Genomic DNA, 18,315 nt, shown 5'->3' with positions numbered 1-18,315 from the left:
CAACACACATGTGGGATTAGTCAAGGAACGGGTGGTTTGTGAACTCAAAAAATTCTACTTTCCTCCAAGTATATCCTTAAGAGACATTTCTCAGATAAACAAATAAGATTGATAAAAGAGAGCCATGCTAATTGAATCAGGTCTGAGGCCCCAGAGTTTCAATGAGTTTGGGTCGGAGCTACTCTATATCCAGTTTACAGAACAGATTGTGTACACCTTGCCTCGTCTCAAGTAGGGATTCCCAGTAGTAACTTGAGATTAGCATGGTGAGAGTAGTTACAGTATGGAAATTGATGACTATTACAAGTGAGGGTTTTGTTTTGTTTTTCCTGAAGAAAAGCCACCTCTGTTCCCAACCCTTGTCAGACTTCACCGGAATGGCAGCTCAAAAGGACTCTCAGGAATCATAGTGAGAAAACCATTCATGTTGAATAGCTATTATTCTACATAAAATGTGGGAATAGATAAACCCTTTTATTGAAACAAAGTAAGCCAATGCTAAATTAGAAAATTCTGCTAACAGTCCCACTTTTCACTCTTTCCAAGCTGCTAAGAATAAGCATGTTTTTTCTGTTGTAAAGCAGTGTGGTATAAGCCAGGGCTTAGTAACACACATCTGGAGCTGACTCCGTGAAATAAAGGGAGTAGTCGGTACTTGAGACATATTTCTATAATGTGGTTTCTTACATCTGGTGTTGAGACCAGAGCAGCTCCCTTAAATAAAAAAATTGTCAGATGAGTGATCCTTAGGGAGTAAAAGAGGCAGGGTGGAGGAAGACCTCTGGAACTCCTTCTGGAAAAGCAAACCTCCCAGATTTAGTCCCTCCACCCTTCACTGAACAACACACCATGAAGTCTCAGCTGTGTGACTCAGAGTGGCCAGTGTCTGTCTCTTCCCTGGGCTTCCAGGGTTTAATATCCCACTGATGTAGCCAGAAGACCTACAGCCAAGTGACCCAAAGCATTCCCTCTTCTCTCGGGTTAAAAATGTTGCTTCTGAAGACCTCCCAATGAAGAATCAACTGTCATTGCTGTATTTAATTTTCCTACACAGTAGTTCAGTTGCCAGGTCAACCTCATAAATACATGACTGAATTCTTAAAGAAATGACAGGGGCAGAAATTGTATACCCTCATTCTAATGTTCCTTGTAGGTGATTCTTTTAAAGCAGGGTGGATAGCTATGTTAGCAAACTGCCCCAACTAGCAAGCACAAGTCAGTGGGAAGAATCCTGCCAATTGTGTCATAATGTTTTTCCATAAGTGATTCAAGTTTGTGGAAGAAACAAGACACCTTTGGTATGTTGCAAAGGGCAGCCAAAGACTGCAGATTCTCTCTGTGGCTGAGCTAACATATTACATTATTCTGTTGCAACGTGTATAAAGCTTCTGTAGAAAATTGTTTTTGCTTATACTATCTTGTTAAGCAGAACCTAATAAAAGTGTTCTGTTTTAATATCTGTTTATAAGTGGACCAGAACCATCTGCTTTAATCATTGTGCTTTACAGGTCTGGTACCTGGTGCAGCAAAAGAACACAGAAACTTCATGACCCACCTAGTTAGTGTTGGCAAGAAAAAAGAACTTTATTGCTGGCACTTGTGTTGATTCCATGCATCTTTTCATGGTTCTTACATTAGAAATATTTCTATTCTTCAAGGATGTTTAAAACACTGTGAAGAAAGTTTACAATAAAATAAAATACATAAGGCATGTAGACATGAAAAATTTATTATATGTTGTTTCATATCATTATTCAAGACACATGAATAAAATAGACAATAAATATTATTGAAGTCCAGAGGACAGAAAGACTGCCATGGGACAGCCTTCTCTAGAGAAGGCATATAAACAATAAGAGACTGAGCTGGCCCTGAAGGCAGTTGGATTTGGATAATTTGGGTTAGGAAGGAAGGATGTTTCAGCTTACATTATAAGGCAAAGACAGAAATTAATGAGTCCTTCTAGAAGCTCTGTATGAGCTAATAGGACTGGAGCAGAGCAGTCTTGTCGGCAATGGAGGATAAACGCAAATAGAATGAGGACCAACTGGTGCATAAAAGTACAAGTCTTCAACTATGTAATTCTTTAGGCTTCAAATAAAGGGCCTAGACTACCAAGGGTTTCAGCAAGGGGATCACTTTCTCTCAGAATACAAGTTTCAGAGATCAGTGCCAGAAACTAACCCAGATTCTGGAATGCCAAATGTCCATGTATTTATCCATATATCACTCATCTTTCAAGTGTTAGGTCAAGTTCCTCTTGACCATGTCAGTCTCTCCTTCTCTGACTAGTTTTGCTTTTATTTTCCAGTCTTTAATCTCAACTCCTCCCTCCTTCTTCTACTTTGTGCTCTATGACCCAGCAGTGCCTCAGGAATTATAGTTCCTTAAATATTCCAACATTTTTATCCTATCTTTAAACCTTTCACCAACCCTGAAACCCTTAAGTTCTCTACTATTCTGAATTCGTTTAAAAAATATTTGCTCTTAAACATATATGACAACTGATCACAAACCAACATTTGTTATTTATTTTGTCTTAAATTATTATTATAAGACTTAATTGTTATTTTGCTTTGAATATACCCATCTTCCTTACTAGAATACTTCTTTCTAGAAGATAATGGTAGCTTCTTATTCTTATGTCTCCTACTGGGCACATCAAAATGCTTTTTGAATAAAAAGTGAGTAAAATTAGTCGGTTAAGTGTTGGACTCTTGATTTTGGCTCAGGTCGTGATCTCTCAGTTCATGAGATTGAGCCCCGTGTCGGGCTCCATGCTTATAGTGCAGAACCTGCTTGGGATTCCCTCTCTCCCTCTCCGTTTATGCCCCTCCCCCCCCCAAATTAAAAATTTAAAGAATGTGTTCAAAGAATGGATATTCTATTCAATATATTAATATTGAAAACTAGGATCATGGGTGTGCTTTGTGAGGAGCATCAGAGGATGGAAGACATCAAGAATACCTAAAAATAGGAAGCAAATTAGGTGAGGATGACAATTGCTGATACGTCCTTAACATGGCATTGTTATTGTTCCCAGCATTTCACCCAGCACTTTAGTAATCAAAATACTTAAAATGTCTTTACTCAAAAAAGGAGTGCCTGTCACTGCTTGATAAACAGAATGCTAGAACTGGAGAAAAACAACTTGAAGTTTAACCCAAACTACTTAATGAAAATTTGCAGAGCTAAATCAGCTTTCTAAAGAGGGGGACACCAGCCTCATATTTGGACAGAGGCTTTGTTTTATGGTAGTACGTAGATGTTATATTTATCTTGAGATTTTAGTACATATACTTTCTCATATCACAAAGCAAGGGATAAGTTAGTTGCATCTTATTTGTATTTGGTAATGTTACACTGAGCAAACTCGCAAGTCCAGATACAGAATCTGCAAAGGGTCATCCATTTTTGTTCTTGTCACCATTGTTCTCACTCACCCTGTGTCTTATCTGTAAAGTTTGTGCCACGAATCAATGAAAAAATTAATTATTGTCAAAAAGAATTCTTTGGTAATTTCGAAAATAAAAGTCTACCAGGAAACACTTGTTTCTAAGCAAGAAGTTCATTGTGACTATAAAACAAAAGTCCCAGATAGGGGACATTTGAATGAATATAAAATAACTGATTAGAGTTGTGAGTTGATTTATTTGGGTTACTACAGTTTTGAGCACCTGAGACATAATTTTAACCGAATTTCAATTAAGTAAGGCCAAGAAACCAGACACTTCTAATTTAATCACCTTATCACACATGAAAATTGTTAACTGGAAATTATATAAAGTGCTCAGTAATATATGCTAACTTTGGATCTTTCTGGAACCTACAAATGAGAATGTTTGCAAATATTTAAAGAGACATCTCAGCTTAGCAAACCATAATTAGTGGTGTTTTATGAGGAACTGGAACTATTTGAATTGCCTGTGCATTTGGTCTTTCCATTTTTTCATTCAGTGAGCAATGTATTTCCCTTTTTCCACTTTGTGTGTGGAATGGGGGTAGAAAACACTCATAATTCTACGCTTTTCAGAAGTATGGAACATATGCATCAGTTTAGAATACCCTCAAGTGAAATTCTTTGTCCTCATTTGGTCTTTTTTGTGGGCAATTTATAAACATGTATATTTAAATATAATGCTTTTTCCTAAAAGAAAAGCACATGAGCCCCAGATGAAAGTCTACTTAATGGGATTATGAACGGGGAGGCTTAGTTTTATTATTTGTCTCATTATCTCTCCTTACTGAAGTCATTTAATTGCTCCTTGTGCCTTTCTATAAAAAAAGAGCTGTATTTACTGGTCCTGTAAAAAGTTCTAGTAACGTTAACTGGTCAAAGTGAGTCAAAAAATTTCATTCAGTATGATAGAGTCTAAATGAGTGAGGCAACATTATAATTTGCTGAGAGTTATTTGCAAATGTGAGTCTGCCCAAGGATGCTGGTCCAGAGGCACTAACGTTGTGGGAAAGTTGTTGCAAGGGTTTAACCTAGAGATCACCATGTTTTGGGGGAACCCCTAAAGTTATTTTTTCTCTTTTTATATTGAATTAACATTAAAATTTTGGCAGATTTCACATAAAATTCCACATTTCTATCTTCTGTTGAAATCTGGCCACACCAGGATGTATTCCTGCATAGGAGCAATCAGCTAGAAATGAGTGTTCATTGCCACTCTTGAAAAGGTATAACTTGGGGCACCTGGGTGGCTCAGTCAGTTAAGCCTCCGACTTCGGCTCAGGTCATGATCTCACAGTCCGTGAGTTCGAGCCCTGCATCGAGCTCTGTGCTGACAGCTCAGAGCCTGGAACCCACTTCAGATTCTGTGTCTCCCCCTCTCTGTGCCCCTTCCCTGCTCATGCTCTGTCTCTCTCTGTCCCAAAAATAAATGAAAACATTAAATAAAAAAAATTTAAAAAAAAGAAAAGGTATAACTTTCCATTATGTTACTGACCCATTCCATCCTACTGTTTGCCATAGATTTGCTATTGATCAGAAAGTTTGCTTTGTTGATTTCTTTTTACCTTGTACCTCTCTAAAGGGAATAAATGAAAACTAGAAAAGAAATGGTCTTTTTCAAGAAAATATGACTAAATATTTTTTTTTGTTTCTAAAAGTAGAAATATTGACAGGTATTTATTTAATAGGGTTACACAAATAATGTTTGTATGTGTTAAAGATTATACCAACAGCTTTGCTTGTATAACTTAACACTTGGATCCTATTAGTGGATAAGTTTGAGTTCCAAGCTTCAGAAGCTCCCAGCCTGCCCCTGAGCTTGGCCTCAGATACCCTATAAATGGAATCTTCTCCCCAGAAGCCCTTGTCATGCGCTCTTTCCAGAACTGCTAAAGCTGTCCAGCAGTCCCTTTTCAGTTATTATTGCTGTCTAGCTGCCTCTTTGACCTTGATGCTCTGAATCTTTCCTCTCCTGGCCAGAACTGAAGCTCTTGTTTCATACAGCCCCTGCACCAAAATTGAATGCCAGATGTAATAGAGTAATTCTCTCAATAAACTGCTCTTTGTTGAGTATCTACTCTTTATCAGCTGTGTTGTAGCTCTGAGAGTGAAACGATGAACAAAATATACCCAGTTCAGGTCAATACATACCTTACATTCCAGAGGGAGAAACAAACAATAGACATACAAACAACAAATATATAATATACAGTTAGGTAAGTAGAGCTGTGAAGAAAAATAAAGCTGGTTAAGGAGATAGAAAGTAGAGATGGAGATGGGGAACTATTTGTATATGTGTTACCTTTAAAGAAGTAACTTTTGAACTGAGAACTGAATGAGGTTCAGAATGGAGTTATAGGGAGAAGAGCATTCCAAATGGGTATAGCGAGTGTCAAAGTTCTGGAGCGGGAGCGTGCTTGAGACTGAAGAAGAGCAAGAGGTACTTTGGGAATGGTAGATGAAGCCAGACATATAGGAGCTTAGAGACCGTGCTAAGGGATTGGAATTTTATTCAAAGATTAATGGAAGTCATAGCAATCTTTTCTAGAAGGGAGTTATCAGTTCTCATTTTCCATATCCAATCCAAGTTCTGACTTCAGAGATCCCTCTTTGGGGAGGAAAGAATCATATGGAATAAAACTCTTGTATTGAATTCAATTCTGATTGAATCTGATAATGATAACCTGTTTTAGCCAGTGATAGTACTAGATTATATCCACAAGTGTGCCCTCCCCCACCCCTAACAACACTGTCACTGGAAAGAATAGGAATAGAAAAGTGACAGATGGGAAGGGTAAAAAGTTATATATAAAACAGCATCAACTGCTCTCCAAAAACAAATGGAGTAGGATAAGTGGACTTAGCCTTGTTCAAGTGGTCAAATTGTACACTTTTTTAATTCATTTGCTATAGATAGTTGTATATATAGTCATGTTGTTTTCTCCTCAATGAGTAGCAAATATGATGGTTCATCTTACGGTTTTTTGACTTTACAATGATGCAGAAACAATACAAATTCAGCAGAAGCTGTAATTTGAATACTTAATTTTGATCTTTTCCCAGGCTAGTGATTTCTCCTCTCTGGATGCTGGGTAGGGCAGCGAGCCGCAACCCCCAGTCTTGTGATCACAAAGGTCAACAACCCATACACTTACAGCCATTCTGTGTTTCACTCTTAGTTCAGTCAAAAAATTACATGAGCTATTCAACACTTTAGTATAAACAAGCTTTGTGTTACATGATTTTCTCTAATTGCATGGTAATGTATGTGTTCTGAGCACGTTTAAGGTGAGCTCAGCTAAGCTATGATGTTTGGTAGGTTAAGTGTATCAAATGCATTTTTAAATTACAGTATTTTCAATTTATGATGGGTTTATCAGAATTTAAACCCATAATTGTAAGTCAAAGAGGATCTGTGCTTACAACAACTTGAGCTTCTAAATATTTTGAAAAGTGGAGGTCTTTTGGTTATTACTAAAAGGAAGTAACTATTTACTAATTTGGTTCTTTTTAAAATATTTTATTAGTGCCCAGGAGGAGCATTTACGCCCAATATGCGGACCACTAAGGAGTTCCCAGATGACGTTGTCACTTTTATTCGGAACCATCCTCTCATGTACAATTCTATCTACCCAATCCACAGAAGACCTCTGATTGTTCGTATAGGCACTGACTATAAGTACACAAAGATAGCTGTGGATCGAGTGAATGCTGCCGATGGTAGATACCACGTCCTGTTTCTCGGAACAGGTAAGTATTTGAGCTCAAACTATACTTTAATGTGTAGTCAAAGAGCATAATAGGTCAGGACCATAATATTGGAATCAGAGAGACTCCAATGGTATTTCTGTCTGATTCTCACTGAGGTATTTAATGTCTCAATGCCTGTTAACACATCTGTAAAATGGAGTTAATAAAACAAATTACTGTATAGGGTTATTATGAGTAACTAGTGGAATAATATATGCAAAGCACTTAGAAGAGTCCCTGGCACATACTATAGTGAAATATAATAATTATGAGCTGAATGAAAGTGTGGGAAGACTTTTAACCATGGATTAGTGTTTCTCTCAACTGAACCAAATTCTGCAACTTCTTAGAATTTTTTTAATTTATTTATTTTGAGAGAGAGAGAGAGAGAGAGAGAGAGAGCACAACTGGAGGAGGAGAAGAGAGAGAGAGAGAGAGAGAGTCCCAAGCAGGCTCCACACTACCAGTGCAGAGCCCATTGGGGGACTCAAACCCATGAACTGCAAGACCACAACCTGGGCCAAAGTCAGATGCTTAACCAGCAGAGCCACCCAGGCGCCCCTGCAACTTTTTAATAAATACACAGAGTTATTTTCCAGTGATAATGATAATGGTAGATGGTTCTAGATAACATTTAAAAGTGAATTTAATAACAAATAAAGATAGGTTTTTTTTTTAAATGGTAGTATTTTAATATGTATTTTAATGGTAGTATTTTAATACATTCACAATTGTAGTTTGCCAATTTACCTTAATAGACTAGTTGAGTGAAAAATACTCTTGTTTGTAGACCTACACGAATGTGGAATGGCTGACCTTGTAGCAGGAGTTCTCAAAATGTGGTCCGCAGACCAACAAAATCAGTATAACCCAAGAACTTGTTAGAAATACAGTTTCAGGCTCTAGTCCAAGAACTCTAGGGATAAGACCCAGCGTCTGTGTTTTAACAAGCCCTCCAGGTAACTTGATATACACTAAACTTTGAGAACCACTACTCTAGAGAAAAAAACTAGTTTGACAGGCAGTAATTAACATCTTTCAAACATTCCTGACTACCTTGCAGGAAGTGATGAAATCTCTTTACCTATAATATCAGAGCTACTTCATGAAATTAGGTAATTTCTCTACTAGTTTCAGAAATAGATCTCAAATGTGTCTGTAAACCTGATTTATAAGATGTGCTGTGGTGCAGGGGTGCCTGGGTAGCTCAGTCTGTTAAGTATACAACTGTTGATTTTAGCTCAGGTCATGACTCACGGTTTGTCAATTTAAGCCCTGTGTCAGACTCTGTGCTGACAGCAGGGAGTCTGCTTGGGATTCTCTGTCTCTCCCTTTCTCTCTGCCCCTCCTCTGCTCTCTTTCTCTCTCTTTCTCAAAAATAAATAACTAAACATTTTTTTTTAAAAAAAAACAGATATGCAGTTGTGCAATAAGTATTCTGAGCTTTCAGGCTTCAATCAGTTTAAGATGTGGATATTTTTTCTTGGCTAAATAATACTTTCAAAGTGTGCCTTTCTTATGAAATTCTTATTTTGTTCTTACACTTAAAACCCAGATCTGAATCTTTTAGTCTCATGTAATTTCAGTTTGTATTGGTCTGAGGGCAAGAATCTCCTGACATGTACTATTTGGCATCCTGCTTCACACCTGGACATGTCTGTGTTTTTACTGATCCTCGCTTTGCTTGCCCTGAGAAATAATCCTTCCTTCCCAGATGAATCATTCTTCAGTGTTCTCAATTTTATCCTTTCCTGCTATCTCCAGGACCTTTCTTTATCACTTATTTTCTTATTCGCTTTATTTGTTCATTTCATTCTCTACTATATCTTTGGCTTGGAAACCTTACACCAGGATACAAAACTAGACAACACCTCCACCTGTTGCCATCCCTGCTGTTCTGCCGATTTTGCCGAGGTGTTCAGTGTCCTCATAAGAAAATCCAATGACCTTAAACCAATGAAGTGCTTCCCTTTTCTCTTCGCATCACGTGGTATTGCAGAATCTCTCTTTACCTGCTGCTTCGGCCACAAGTAATATACCTCCCCTCTTTCCCTGGCAGTTCTGTTTCCTTCATTAGCCTAGCTTCCTCCGGCTGGTGAGCATAGGTATTCCCGAAGGCTCTGTCCACAGTCCTCTTCTTTTTACATATTCTTTGGCCATCTCATTTATTCATGTGCTTTTAATTTTCCATTATGTACAAACAAATCCCAAATGTATATCTCTAGTCATTGCCATTTCCAGAGCTCGATATTTGCATTTACATCTTTTTTTAAACATTTTTTTAATGTTTTATTTATTTTTGAGACAGAGACAGAGCATTAACGGGGGAGGGTCAGAGAGAGAGGGAGACACAGAATCTGAAGCAGGCTCCAGGCTCTGAGCTGTCAGCACAGAGCCCGAAGTGGGGCTCTAACTCACGGACTGTGAGATCATGACCTGAGCTGAAGTCGGACGCTTAACCGACTGAGCCACCCAGGCACCCCATCTTATTTTTTTTTGTATTTTATTTTATTATTATATTTTAATTTTTTTTAAGTCTTTAATTCCCGTTAGTTAACATGCAGTGTTAAAGTTTCAGGTGTACAATATAGGGATTCAGCACCTCCATTCATCACCCTGTGCTCATCACAGCAAGTACACTCATTAAGCCCCATCACCTATTTCACCCATCCCCTCGCTCACCTCCCCTCTGGTAACCATAAGATTGTTTTCTATAATTAAAATTCTGTTTCTTGCCTTGACTCTGTCTCTAGTTTTCTTTGCTTTTTTTGTTTTGTTTCTTAAAGTCCACATATGAGTGAAGTCACATGGTATTCATCTTTCTCGGTCTGACTTATTTTGTTTAGTATTATACTCTCTAGCTCCACATTGTTGCAAATAGCAAAGTGTCATTCTTTTTTATAGCTGAGTAATATTCCATTGTGTGTGTGTGTGTGTGTGTGTGTGTGTGTGTGTGTGTGTATGCAAATCCATTCATCACTTGATAGACACTTGGGCTGCTTCCATATCTTGGCTATTGCAAATAATGCTGCTATAAACATAGGGGTGCATGTATCCTTTTGAATTAGTGTTTTTGTATTCTTTAGGTAAATATCCTGTAGTGCAGTTGCTGGTTCAGAGGGTAGTTCTATTTTCAAATTTTTGAGGAAACTCCATACCGCTTTCTGCCAGTTTACATTCTCACCAATAGTGCATCGCATGTTCCTTTATTTCCACATCCCCTCCAACACCTGTGTTGTTGATTTACATCTTACTTTTAGAGAACACAGATTGTATAACTCCTTAACATTTCAAACATCATGCTTCAAACTCAACTTATCCACTCCTAAGACTCTCAAACTCTCAGACTCTTAATCAAGTCTCCCATATTTGTATTCTTACCACACATTCCTTTCAAGGTTCTGTTTGTCCTTGATATGTAATCTCTCTAGGCATATCACAGTGCTTGGTAAGCTCAATAAATATTTGTCAAGATGAATTGAATATCATGACTATATACATTGCTACTCATATAATGAAGTGAATTCATAACTATTTGCAAAAGTTATTCTTCATTTGCATATAAACTGTGTTCTCCAAAGATGTAACCTCCATGTGGAGGACTTTGAAGAGTTGCTTTTAGCCTTGGCTCAATCATCTGACATGGAGTTTGCATTTAAAAAAAAAAAATTCCTGAGTGAAGTGGTAAATTTTAGAGTCCTTCTTCTCCCTAATATCTTATATCACTCATAAAAAATGTTTTTTTTTTCTTTTGGAACTTGTGTTAAAAGTGGACTCTGATGTCACAGTTGGGTTGTTTTCTCATGAAAGTCTGCATAAAATATGTAGATTTAATGGATGGAATTTTCAAGTCTTTATAAACTGTGTAGCAGTTTATTCAGATAGAAGGCAGTAAAAAACATACTTTGCACAAATTCTTTGGCTTTCCTTACTACATAAGTATCTGGCACTTTTACATAGACTTTTTATGTTGGTATTTAAACATTTGTGTCATTTTGAAAAACAGTGTTTAGGGATATGTTTTTAATTGTACTGAGACGCTTCCCTAATGATTCCTTACAAAGCCACATGAGTCTCTGAAAGACTCTCCTCCAACAGGAGAGTACATGCTATGACAGTACTTCTGCCGACAGCATCTTTCTGAAGAGATGATAACTCACTTAACCATTGGATCTTGTCCCCATGGTCCTATCAATCTGCACTGTAATTTAGAAGCAGTGATTCCAATTTACCTGAAACCCTAACAGCCAGTATATTGGTATAGAAATATTCGTTGCCCGGGTAGTTTTTGGATCGCTGGCAAAACTTCTTCAAAAGAGTCCTCAGTGCTTGTTTGCCACTAAAAGTGAACAGAATAACCTTTTCTGAAATGGAACTTGGGAGAATTACAGGTCACTGCTCCCAAGGATTTCTTACCTTGTGTATCTAAATATCTTAGGAAGGAGATAAGATGCCATGGTGTTGCCAAATCCCTAATTACCAGAGAGCTTTTCAGCTGTTATAAGTAAATAATAATGTTGCAAATACTGCCAGAGGCAAGCTTCTCTCGTGGCTTCCTTTTCTCTTTACCGTTATGGAAAATTCAGAGGAATTCAATGAAGACATTAGCTGTCAAAGAAGATGCCATTTAAAAAAAACAAAAAAAAAAACAAAACTTAAAACTTACATGACAGTTAATTGGAATGAAAATAGGATATTATGTAACTGTATTCACTTTGAATATTGTGAATGATTTTGTAACTCCCAGAATCTCCATGGTAGTTATGTGGGTCCAATGCCTGGTAAGAGTTACAATTAGCCCCTTATAGTGTACTATACTGGCTGAGTTTGAGAGGCTGATAATCTTACTCTCCACTCGCCTGGAACTACTTCATTATATTTTGTGTATTGTCAGATTCAAAGACAGACAGACAGACAGATAGATAAAATAATAACTGAAAGAAAGAGAGGGAGGGAGGCAAAAAGAGAAGGAAGGAAGGAAGGAAGGAAGGAAGGAAGGAGAGGGGAGGAAGGAAAGAGGGAGGGAGGGAGGAAGGAAGGGAGGAAGGGGAGGAGGGAGAGAGGGAGGGAAGGAAGGAAGGAAGGAAGGAAGGAAGGAAGGAAGGGAAGGAGGGAGGGAGGGAGGGAGAGGGAGAAAGAAAGAAAGAAAGAAAGAAAGAAAGAAAGAAAGAAAGAAAGAAAGAAAGAGAAAGAAAGAAAGAAAGAAAGAAAGAAAGAAAGAAAGAAAGAAAGAGAAAGAAAGAAAGAAAGAAAGAAAGAAAGAAAGAAAGAAAGAATTTGAGCTTTGTCTACTCATCTTTTATTTCTTACAGTTTGCATTGTCAATGTCTAGTCTAGGGTTCAGCAAACTACAACCTTGACCAAATCTGACCCACTGCATGTATGGTACATAAGCTAAGAATGTTGTTTTACATTTTTAAATGTTTGAAACAAAATAAGAAGAATATTTCATGGGCACTGAAAATGACAAAATTTGTAGATTACCACGTACATGAATAAAGTTTTATTAGAATACGGCCACAGTCATTCCTTTACATTTTGTCTGTGGCTGCTTTTGTGCTACAATGGCAGAGTTGAGTAGTTGCCACAGAGACTGTTTAGCTCACAGAGCCTAAAATATTTGTTATTTGGCCTTTTAGAGAACAAGTTTGCTGACCTTGTTTTGTCTGATAGTTGGATAATTTTAGAAAAATTAAGACTTCTTAAAGGAGCTATTTTCTAATATGTAGATATAATACAGGAATTCATAATGTTGCCCAAAATAAATATTTCTCCTTTTATCTTGAGTAAAAAATATTCTGCTGTTCTATTAAAACTTAAACTAGAAACTATGCTTCCTTTTGTTCCCATTCATTCCTGCTGCTACTCCTCTAAAAAAGATCTCATGTTGAAAAAAATGTATCTTAAAATCATGTTTTGTTTTATTTGGTGGTATTTGTTGATGTTTTGTAGCATCTTTGTTTTGTTCTGGTTTGTTGTTTTGTGTTGTTTTGTTTTGTTTTGTTTTGTGCTGTGTATTAGTTCTTAGTATTAGTGATGTGGGTATTTTTATGACCTTTACCGGCTCCCACCCCACCCCCACCCCCGCCACCTTTTTCTTAATCTTTAAGAAAGGCTGTAAAACAGCTGGAAAGGGCTCTCATAGGATTAACATTTCTATTTTAACTTTGCCACCTACTGCTTACATCCAGGCCATTTGTTCAAAGCTGACTATGTTGCACAAGTGAAGACATTTTTGCCTGTTTTCTTTTTGGAGTTATGAAAATATCTAAATGTCTGGGTCAAGTTCAGATACGTTCGATCAAATTTATATTTTTAGCACTATATATGAATCAGAATGACATGTGATTTCTGATGAAAGCACGATAGTTTCTTGTGAATGGATGTTAGTAGTTTAGGGTGATTTAATGCCATTATGATTTTTAAATGTAAGGTCGATACATGCGGTGTGCTGCCAAAATTCTTATATACTGTGGACTGTTTCATGCTTCTTATTAGCTTCCGTTTCACTGGATGAGTACTAAGTTGGAATGTTGGCTCCAGCAAGTCCTTTGAAAGCGTGGAGTTTTGAAGTGCGTGCCACATATGTGACTAAAGTCTTAATACGTTTGCCTTGCAGCATTACAGGATAACTACCTTCATAGGAATGAACCGGTTTTGGCAGTCCTGTCTCTTGGAATGGCACACTTAATGAACCACAGAGCCAGACATTTTGATTTTTAAAGAACTCCCTAAAATACTCCATGTAAAATTTGATAGCTAGAGCTGTGCTTTTGAGCTCAGAAAAGACTCCCATCAGTTGGAAGCTGGGCACGAATGTCACTCTGAGGATAATGTCTAGACTTCCCTTTTGCTTAGGAGTGAGGAACAAATCCCTTTATAAGTCACCGGATTTTAATAACATTGTGGTTCACTGCTTTCCAAAGCAGAACCTGGAAACTTCTGAGAATTTACCAAGGATTCTACTGGGATTTTCACAGCAGGAAAAACTAACGGAACACAGTGGAATGATGGCTGAATTGACAGGAGAAGATGATAAATCGCGGTGTGATGATTGCTTGATCATGTAGAAGAGTAGCAAAAAGGGAATATGTAAAGAGAGGGAGGAAAAAAAGGAAGGTAGCCCATACAGTGATTGCTAATCCAGAAATAAATGTTCTCATTTAAATGATGCCTCCAAAAGACAGCTTCTTGAAAACATATATGGCTAATTGCTGAAAAACTTTTATTGCAAAAAGCAGAAATTTTTTTCTTCAAGACACTCTTCAAGATATATTTTTTTAAGACAGCATACAATCTCACATAGTGATTATATAAATTTTAGTGTTCTTAATTTGCCTGAATAACCCATTTATTTATTTATTTAGTGTTCCACTTATTATGCAAATAAGTATACTTTTTTCTGAAATCTTTTATTACTATTATAATGATGCTAATTAAATTTATTCATAATACATACCTTTTGTTTAGAATCTCATCCAACCCTTATCACTATTTTGTGAGAAAATGTGAGAATGCAGACGCCATGGGGGGCAAGGATATTTGTCTGATTTATTCATTGTTGTATCTTCAGTATTTAGAATAGTGCATCACTCAAAGTTGCCCCTCAGTAGATATAAATGAATGAATGAATGAGCTGTACTTATCCTCCATTATGTTTGGATGGAAGCTCAGGTGAGTTAACATCACATAGATATTTGGTATATGATACAACTAAAATTTAAACTCTTGCTGGCTGATTTCATATCCTGAGCATTTATTCTCTTCAAGTTACTACCTCATTTACCAACACCATTTTATATTATTTATGTTTTACTTATGAAGTTCAGGTAATTTAACTTATTCTTTCTCATTTTACAATGAATTTAATATTTCATCCACAAATGTCAAGATGATACTATTCATGAGCTGACATGTAGCATTAGCATCAGCATTGTTTTGTTTGAGCACATCACTCACTTTTGCCTATCCACATATTGTCACCAAGTCTTACATGTGAACAAGACACATCTTAAAAGGTGACAGAAGACTTGGAACAGACCGGAATTGTGTGTGAATTAACTCAGCTGGAATTTAAACTGTGAATCTGAATCACTTCTTGGCCTTTTGGCTAAGATCAGGCGTAAACTGTGAATCTGATATATTTTTATGTAAGTAACCATATATTTAAGAATGAAGGAGGTTATATTGGGGGGGGAGGAGAGGTTGCAAAAATGGAGTAGGTCTTCACCTTTATTTTTGATGTATCACTAAAATCTTTGCTCATTTCAATTTTTTTAAGTGGGGCTTATATCTGTCTTCAGTATGTCTTACATACTCACCAAAACACATGTAGATCTCTTTGGCATGCTTCTGTTACTTAATTAAAATGGGTTGTGCATACTCAATTGATATATTTGGAGAATTTCAGAATATCACGCACGGAGACAGTGTCTCTCAGCAGGAAAGATGCTGATGGTTTGCTCTGTAACATTGACTCTTTTACCATCTAGTCACTGATGTTTTCCTAGGTGACTTGAAAACCACTATAGCCAAATCTCATCCCTATATGTTGCCTTCATTTAACTCTTTACTCATATATGAATGTAAGTCCATTTTCTAGCCTAAAGACGATCTAAAATCTTTCATCTGTGTGTTAAGAAGAGATAACCACACTACGTTTTGTTCTTGATGTGCTGCCAAGTTTCTCTGAGGCAGCTTTAGCAGCTTTTGTCCCTGGGAGAAGAATTCACAGCCTTACACTCAGCATGGCCAGGCCTTCTCTATGTGATTACCCAAAAGAGGTCTATAGCTAGCTCTTAGTTGTGGGGTGGTTTCTGTAGAAAGTCAGCTTTTAAAGTTGTTGTTGTTGTTGTTGTCGTTTATTGAACAACAAATTCAAATTTTGTAGAAAATGGAAGGAAGTGTTTCATTTTAGAATATGAAGTATAGTGTAAATTGGAACAAAAAGATGTGAAACTTGATTTTCTGAGGTGAATCTGTGGTATTAAAGTCAAATATGTTTTACTTAGTTATATGCTTATTTTTCTCTTTCACTGATGTGTCAGGTAGACTAATAGCCCCCCAAAGGTTACATCGTAGTATCTGGAATGTGTGCATATGTTACCTTACGTGGCAGAAGAGACTTTGCAGATAGGATTAATGTTTCAGACCTTGAGATGAAGAGATTTTCCTGAATTGTCTGGGTGTACTCCATCTAATCACATGACTTCACAAAAGTAGAGGACCTTTCCTGGCTATCATTAGGGGGGAAATATGACAAAGGAAGACATGTTAGAGAGATGTGATCCTTCTGGCCTTGAAGGTGGAGGAAGGGGGTCCATGTGCCAAGGAATTTGGATGAGCCCTAGAAGCTGAAAATGCAAGAAAGTGGATTATCCTTAGACTATCCAGAGAGGCATGCAATTTTCCTGACACCTTGATGTTAGCCCAGTGAGACCCATGTTAGACTTCTAGTCTACAGAGCTATAAGGTAATAAATATAGTGTTGTTTTAAGATCAGAATTGGTGCTAATTAGTTATAGCAGCAACAGGAAACTACTATAACTTGGTTTTGAATTCTAGCTTTGTTGAAAGACTACAATAAAACTATTTGAGGGGCCCCTGGGTTTCTCAGTCTGTTGAGTGTCCCACTCTTCTTGATTTCAGCTCAGGTCATGATCTCAGGGTTGTGGGATTGAGCCCCGCATTGGGCTCCACGCTGAGCATGGAGCCTGCTTATGCTTCTCTCTCTCACCCCCTGCCCCTCTCCCCAATTCACTCTCTCAAATAAATAAATAAATAAATAAATAAATAAATAAATAAAATCTATTTGATGTTTCCCTTAAGAATTCCTGAAAAAAATAATCAATCTGATGTTTTAAAACTCTGTCCAAGCCTTTGCTGATTAATGCAAAATGATAATGTTTTGTTCTATAGCTCCTTTTCAACCAGTACAGAACAACATAGTAATACATCACAAGGATATTATTTATTCACTCATTAGAATTTATTGAGTCTAGGGGCGCCTGGGTGGCGCAGTCGGTTAAGCGTCCGACTTCAGCCAGGTCACGATCTCGCGGTCCGTGAGTTCGAGCCCCGCGTCAGGCTCTGGGCTGAGGGCTCAGAGCCTGGAGCCTGTTTCCGATTCTGTGTCTCCCTCTCTCTCTGCCCCTCCCCCGTTCATGCTCTGTCTCTCTCTGTCCCAAAAATAAATAAAAACGTGGAAAAAAAAAAAAAAAAAAAAAAAAAAAAAAAAAAGAATTTATTGAGTCTATTGCATGCCAAGGCTTATGACATATAAGGAAAAATAGTAATAACACTTACCTTGAAGGAGCTCGTGGCCAGTGGAGGAGATAATTCAATCCAATTCAGTAAATATTATTGGACACCTATTATGTGGCAGGCACTCTCACAGGTGCTTGTTATGTACCAGTGAACCAAAGAGGCTAAGATCTCTGCCCTTGTGGAGCTTACATTCTACTGGAAATAAAATTAACCACAATAAACAAATTATATAACCTGTTTAAAGTTGATCATTGCTATGAAACACACACACACACACACACACACACACACACCTGGGGAAAGGAGATTCGTGGTCCGAGTTTGTCTCATTGAGAGGTTAGAGTTGAGTAAAGACTTGAAAAAAATAAGAGAATTAGCCAAAGGAACATCTAGGGAAAGAGCACTGTAAACTCTTCATAGACAGCATTGTGTTAAGATCTGTAATGTAAGGATCTGTAGAGTTCAGGAAGGAAGTGGCTGCCTGATACAAGCCTGATACATTTGAGAAAGTTTTCTATTGCTGCATATCAAATCATCACAAGATTACTGGCTTAAAACTACACACGTTTGTTATTTCAGTTTTTGTAGATGAATCCTTAGCTGGACTCTCTGCTCAAGGTGTCACAAAGCTGCAAAGTGTAAGCCAGGCTGCATCACTTTCTGGAGTTCAAGGTGTCTTCCCAACTCACATGAGGTTTGAAAAAATTAAATTCTTTAATTTCGATACAGAAATGAGGCCACACTGCCACATGGATCTTTTTATCAGTCATTCAAGTCGTGGTTATTTGCTGCTTCAAAATTAATAGAGTCTCTGCCTTCATTTGGCCAAAATGGGGTTCCAT

General features: G+C 37.4%; 1 protein-coding gene across 1 annotated transcript in view; it reads left to right on the top strand.

Annotated features, from left to right (window-relative positions):
- SEMA3C (semaphorin 3C) overlaps positions 1 to 18,315 on the top strand; it is a 174,772-nt gene that overhangs the window by 116,034 nt on the left and 40,423 nt on the right. The window contains exon 12 of the mRNA XM_045494620.1: positions 6,985 to 7,207. Coding sequence (XP_045350576.1) covers positions 6,985 to 7,207 — 223 coding nt within the window. The remainder of the gene's footprint in view (positions 1 to 6,984; positions 7,208 to 18,315) is intronic.

Source organism: Leopardus geoffroyi, chromosome A2, assembly GCF_018350155.1.
Source record: "Leopardus geoffroyi isolate Oge1 chromosome A2, O.geoffroyi_Oge1_pat1.0, whole genome shotgun sequence".
Taxonomy (NCBI): domain Eukaryota; kingdom Metazoa; phylum Chordata; class Mammalia; order Carnivora; family Felidae; genus Leopardus; species Leopardus geoffroyi.
Note: the sequence above shows the minus strand (reverse complement) of the source record. Positions and strands in the feature narration are given on the sequence as shown.